The sequence below is a fragment of the Taudactylus pleione genome, unplaced genomic scaffold, assembly GCF_031769625.1.
Source record: "Taudactylus pleione unplaced genomic scaffold, aTauple2 ptg000199l, whole genome shotgun sequence".
In the NCBI taxonomy this organism is placed as follows: domain Eukaryota; kingdom Metazoa; phylum Chordata; class Amphibia; order Anura; family Myobatrachidae; genus Taudactylus; species Taudactylus pleione.
In genome coordinates this window covers 9,583,831-9,589,830 of record NW_028284601.1, presented here as the reverse complement: position 1 = coordinate 9,589,830, position 6,000 = coordinate 9,583,831, and the positions used below count along the sequence as shown (strand labels likewise).

The following is a 6,000-nucleotide window of genomic DNA, read 5'->3' as shown; positions in this document are numbered from 1 at the left end:
TACAGGATTCTGAGTAAATGTTAAAATATAACCTTTATTCTAAAGCATATAAAATATGTAGGATTTAAGAAAATCCAAGGAGTAATGTATATAAAAATAGTACAAATATTACACAAACAAAAAACATATGACATACATTGCATAAGTGAGTATGCAGACTCCTATATTAATTACATTTCAAGAGAAAAAGAAAAAGATGTGAAAAACTCTTGTTATATATCAATACACAATTCACTATTACAAATGAGCCCTATCAAAGAAAGAATTTTTATCTCAGTGAAAGTGACAATCAATGAAGTTTTAGAAAAGAGAATTATATTACATATCTGTACTTGATATATGATCAATGAAATATGTGAGAACCAAGTTTGTTTTGATCATATAATCAGTAACAATGTTGCCATTTAGTCCCCACCTTTATATTTCTTGCATCAGTGAAACAGTTAAGTAGAGGATCTTTATTCCACCTAACTCCAGCTGCTGCAACTTTCCAACCTGAACTGCCAGTCACAGTGCCATTCTCTTCTCTTACTGTTTTGTTTGTCAGTCCGGGGGTGCAAAGTCCCAGGGGACTGTTGGTCATCTGCTCTGCGGGCACACCTTGAGCTCCATCGCGATTGCCTCTGCATGTCTGCACAGACTTTGCAACCAGTGTCTGCTGTATCTTGCTGTCTATCAGCGGCCACAGAAGTCCGCTCATTCGGTGCTCCACCACAAATGTCCTTGCACAGCATGTTGGCTGCACAATCATCACCCGCTGCCAACACTAGCAGCAGTCACCTGCTATAGAATGCCCCTTCCAATTCTTCCTAAATGGCGAGTCCCATATACACCATGCTTGTCTATACATCTACAATACCAATGATTTGAACATTAGCCCTCCTTTATTATTGGATCATAAAACAGTTCATTTGAAGCCTCATCAACACACGGACTCGATCCATCACCCCTTATAGAGCTTCTGGCTATTAATGTAGCAATTGTTCATATTTTCTTTGTCATTAACATTGAGTTTGTTGCTACTTATGGACTGACATTGTTTCTTTCTAAAACACAGGTTTGCAACATTAGTAACCTCACCTGCCCCCAAGGTAAGTCACCACTGGACCACCAAGAGTGTTTTATTTACATTTTAATCATGTTGACATTTCATCAGTGCTGACATGAAGAATATCAACATAGTCAATGTTGACATGCTAAACATGTTAGATGCTGCATGTCAACATTATGACCATGTCGACATTCTCTACTCTAGTGCCCAGAGTCTTTTGATTCTGCAGTGGCTGGTCATCCTCGACAGTTGGCTGCTGGCCGCTGGAATGAGAGGAGGGGGCCCTTGAAGGGGGATGCACATGGGCCCCTTCCTCTCTAATGATGCCCCTGCCCCTTGTGCTCAGCATCCTTCCTGAACCCCCTGTAGCCAGGCACTGTGTGTAGTGTCTAGGGAGGCTGCTGCCCCTGAGCAGAAGTCTCCTTTCTCTCCTTGCCCGATGTGCCGCTGCATTGCTAGAGTGACACCCTATAGTCAGTAGCGCTACTGCAGAGCTGCCCAGAGCTGTCCTTTGGCTGCCCTGGCATGTACCCTACTGGCAGCGCTCTACTTCCTTTTGCCCCCAGACCAACCCTCTCAGTGTGATGTTATGTGTGGAGCTGTCCCAGCTCTGCTTGCAAGACATGCAAAGTTTTTTATATGACCCACAAGTGTTCACTATGGAACCAATGGCTCCTATTGTAGATTTCGCTTGGTTCCTACATTTTGGAGAGAAATCTGTCCAGGCCAGTATAACAGGTTGAATGGATTATGGCATAATAACAATAGGAGCTCTAGCAGCGTTTATTGACATTATAGGAAGAGTGAAAAGATGGCTTGTGGTATAATATGAGTTGTAGAAAGAGGTAATATGAGACCAATATTTAATTTGCTTAATTAAATTTATTCCTATAAATGAAAAAAAAAATATTTAGCAGTGATTTAATCGCCATAAAAAAACACAATTTGACAGCTGCAATAAGAATGGTAAAACATAACACGACATGACAACAAAAAAAAGGCTAAATTGATTTTCACCAGATTTATTTGTGGACACAGGGCCTGATTCAGAGACGGACGCTCTGAAAGAGCGCTCGCTCTGAATCAGGGCGGTTTTTTTTTTGGAGCGACCACCCACAGCTATAGTGAGCGGCCAGGTTGATGGTTGCGATGGTCAAGACAATCGCGACCATCAGGCTTGGGACGAGACCCTTGTGGTAGGGTCTGGTGGCCGCAAGCCCCAGGGAGCTTTCGGCTCTAACAGAGCCAGAAGCTCTCCCACTGACATCACTGGTGATGTCAGTGGGGCTGTCCCCAAACGGCAAGCGTTCCGTTGGGAACTCCTCCATTTGGCCAGCCACCCCCCCGACCTGCCCACCAAACGGGACGAGCTGTCACTCACTACGGACAGCTCGCCCCCTTTGGTGCGAGACCCGGAGCGGTGGAGCACCCGCCGCTAGCCGGGTCTTGTGCATGCACACGACAGAGCCGGTTCCATCGTGCGCATGCCCAGTGGGCAAACATCAATCCGGTTGTGAGCGCTCATCGCTTGCGACCAGGTCTGAATCAGGCCCACAGTTTTATTCACTTTGAAAAAACTTCTAGTGACACCTCAAGAATGATTCATTTGGTTAATTAAAGGAATTTATGCTGGAGTGTATGGGAAAAATGGAGCAACATGGATAGATAGGAAGAGGACCTTTTATTTAACCCACTCTATCACCTATTGAAAGAGAATGATTATTTCAGTACGCACAACCTTTTAGGCGTAGTTGAGTGTTGGCTTAAAGAAAAGATCATATGAGACTTGGTATCTATCGTTGTACACGTACAGCTTGTGATCATTAGGGTTGTAGGACATGCTCTGCACATTCTCCTGCATTTTGTCAAATGTGATACTCAACTGCTCCTCCTTTCCTGTGTTAGTGTCAAACTTATAGAAGATCTCTTCTCTCCTTGTGTTGAGGGCTCTAGTGGCATACAAGACCCCACAAATCATGAAGGCGTTGGTGACACCAGGCTTGTACTGGGATGTAGACCAAGTCTTCTCCACAGTTAGGGAGAGTGGGTTGAGTTTGCTGATGACAATGTTGCCAGAGTTCATCTCTGTAGAATAAATGACCCAAAGACCATTTTCGTCACTGGCGAGGTCAATATCTTGCCATTTGGAAGATGCATAGGAGAAGACGTTATTGAAGGCGGAATCTGTGAGTGTCTTACGCTCCACCCCACTGGTGTTTACATTGAACTTGCATATGTCCCTGCTGTTAAAGCAATTGTAGTACATTGAATTGTTGAACATGATCATTCCTCCACCCTGGCCACATAAAGAAGAGTCATTTGTCTTGGAAGACAGGGTCTTAGAGAGTATCTTCACTGTGGGACTTTTGTGGAGCAAGATATCATCATAAGAAGGGTAGAATCTCAGAATATTCATCATACGAGAATCTGGCATCAGTGGGGCCACCCAGTACACATCCTGGTTAGCACCGGAGAAAGTGTCTTTGCCCCAACCTCCAAATTTATAGTAGTAGCCCAACCAGTGCGGCAGCACCAAAAATGGTTTGCTGATGTTCACAAGCCCTCTGTGATCGCAGGATCCTGTGAATATTAAAGTTTAGTAAAGAATCAGTAATATTTAAAATTAATTTATTAGTCGAACACTTTATAGACGTTTTATGCAGTTTCTCTTGTTACGAAAAGTATTTAATTTACTTTTCAGTTCAAGTCAGTCAGTTAACATTACAGTGTATCTCTTGCTGGCATACACTAAAGTCATTTTATATTTTAAAACAATATTTAGCATTTTAATTCACAATGAGTAAAAAAAGAGTGAGGTGCTACATATCATAGCAAAATTACATATCATAGCAAAATTCAGGTGAGGATCAATGAAGTCTTTCTTTACTATTAGGAATCTCACTGTGTTTTCCTAAGAGGAGAGCTGGGCTTCTTCTGAGCATGTGACAGGTAAATGCATGCTCAGTAGGTACCTTAGAAGAAGAGAGTGTTTCCCTCTCTCTTTGTGCTCTGTAGAGGATGCTCCCTATAGTCCCACCCTGTTATGAAGTAGTGACATCTCTGAGGCATAAAAAGATACATTATGAAGTACAGGGTGGTCCATAAGTGTGGAAAAACCCTTATAAAAAAGTAATGAGAATTATGAATTCAGTGACTACACATATGATATGGGAGTGGGAGAAAACTTTTAGTGTATGTCACCAGTATGGTGGCCATCTTGAAGTTGGCCATCTTGGAATCAACTCTAATTTTTTAATTGGGAAGGTAGTCATGTGACATATCAAACAGATGCAGAATGAAAAAAAAAAAACAATGGTGTTCTTGGTTTTAACAAATCTTTTTTCAAATTCGAGTTTTAACTGAGTTTTATTTTGTAGGTTGTGACATAAATGATAATGGCACTAAAACATAAATAGAACATGTTGAGATTGTCTTGATTTCAGGAGAACGGAGCACATGCACTATTGCAAATGATTTCAACCAAAGTCACCCAAATAGGCAACCCATTACTCACAGTGAAGTTGCCAAACTCCTTGCCAAATTTAAAGAAACCGAATGAGATGCAGATAAACCAAAAAGTAGATGACCAAAAACTGTTACAGATGAAGCAACAATAACTGCTGTGCTGGCATCATTTTCAAAGAGCCCACAATGCAGCGAATGTGGGTTAGTCGTACGGCCATTTTGAGGATTTTTTCTACATGTAATTGGCACCACTACAAGATTCAGATGTTGCAAAACCTGACTAAAGATGACCAGACCGCCGGTTGGAGTTTGAACACTGATTACTACATACACTTTTTTCTATTTTTGAAGTAGGGTTATTTTAAATGTTTAAAGAGCAAGTATGTGTTGTAGATATTTGCAAAATATATATGTGACATGTGTGAAGAAAATATAATTGTTCAATGCACTTGTTCTAACTTAAGGCATTAATTTATGGTATATTGGAGGAGTACTACGGTAAGTCAGTGTGTATATGAATTATGGGAGGAGTACTACGGTAAGTCAGTATGTATATGATATATGGGGGAGTACGACTGTGAGTCAGTGTGTATATGATATATGGGAGGTGTACTACGGTGAGTCAGTATGTATATGATATATGGGGGGAGTACTATGGTAAGTCACTATGTATATAATATATGGGAGGAGTACTACGGTAAGTCAGTATGTATATAATATATGGGAGGAGTACTACGGTAAGTCAGTATGTATATGATATATGGGGGGAGTACTATGGTAAATCAGTATGAAAATTATATATATGGGAGTACTACGGTAAGTCAGTATGTATATGATATATGGGAGGAGTACTATGGTAAGTCAGTATGAATATGATATATGGGGGAGTACTATGATGAGTCACTATGTATATGATATATGGGGGGAGTACTATGGTAAGTAAGTATGTATATGATATATGGGAGGTGTGCTACGGTGAGTCACTATGTATATGATATATGGGAGGAGTAATACGGTGAGTCACTATGTATGTGATGTATGGAAGGTGTACTACAGTAAGTCAGTATGTATATGATATATGGGAGGAGTACTACAGTAAGGCGATATGTATATGATATATGGGAGGAGTATTACGGTGAGTTAGTATGTATATGAAATATGGGAGGTGTACTACGGTGAGTAAGTATGTATATGATATATGGGGGGAGTACTATGGTAAGTCAGTATGTATATGATATATGGGGGGAGTACTATGGTAAGTCGATATGTATATGATCTATGGGAGGTGTGCTACGGTGAGTCATTATGTATATGATATATGGGAGGAGTAATACGGTGAGTCAGTATGTATATGATATATGGGAGGTGTACTATGGTAAGTCGATATGTATATGATATATGGGAGGAGTACTACGGTAAGGCGGTATGTATATGATATATGGGAGAAGTACTACGATGAGTTAGTATGTATATGAAATATGGGA

The 6,000-nt window shown here is 40.8% G+C and overlaps 1 protein-coding gene across 3 annotated transcripts in view; it reads right to left on the bottom strand.

Moving 5' to 3' along the window:
- Positions 1-253: 253 nt before the first annotated feature.
- The window catches only part of LOC148518772 (olfactomedin-4-like), a 76,801-nt gene continuing 71,054 nt past the window's right edge, over positions 254-6,000 (bottom strand). For all 3 annotated transcript variants that reach the window (XM_088477105.1, XM_088477103.1, XM_088477104.1), the window contains one exon: positions 254-3,631. In XM_088477105.1, coding sequence (XP_088333231.1) covers positions 2,793-3,631 — 839 coding nt within the window. In that variant the 3' untranslated portion in view covers positions 254-2,792. The remainder of the gene's footprint in view (positions 3,632-6,000) is intronic.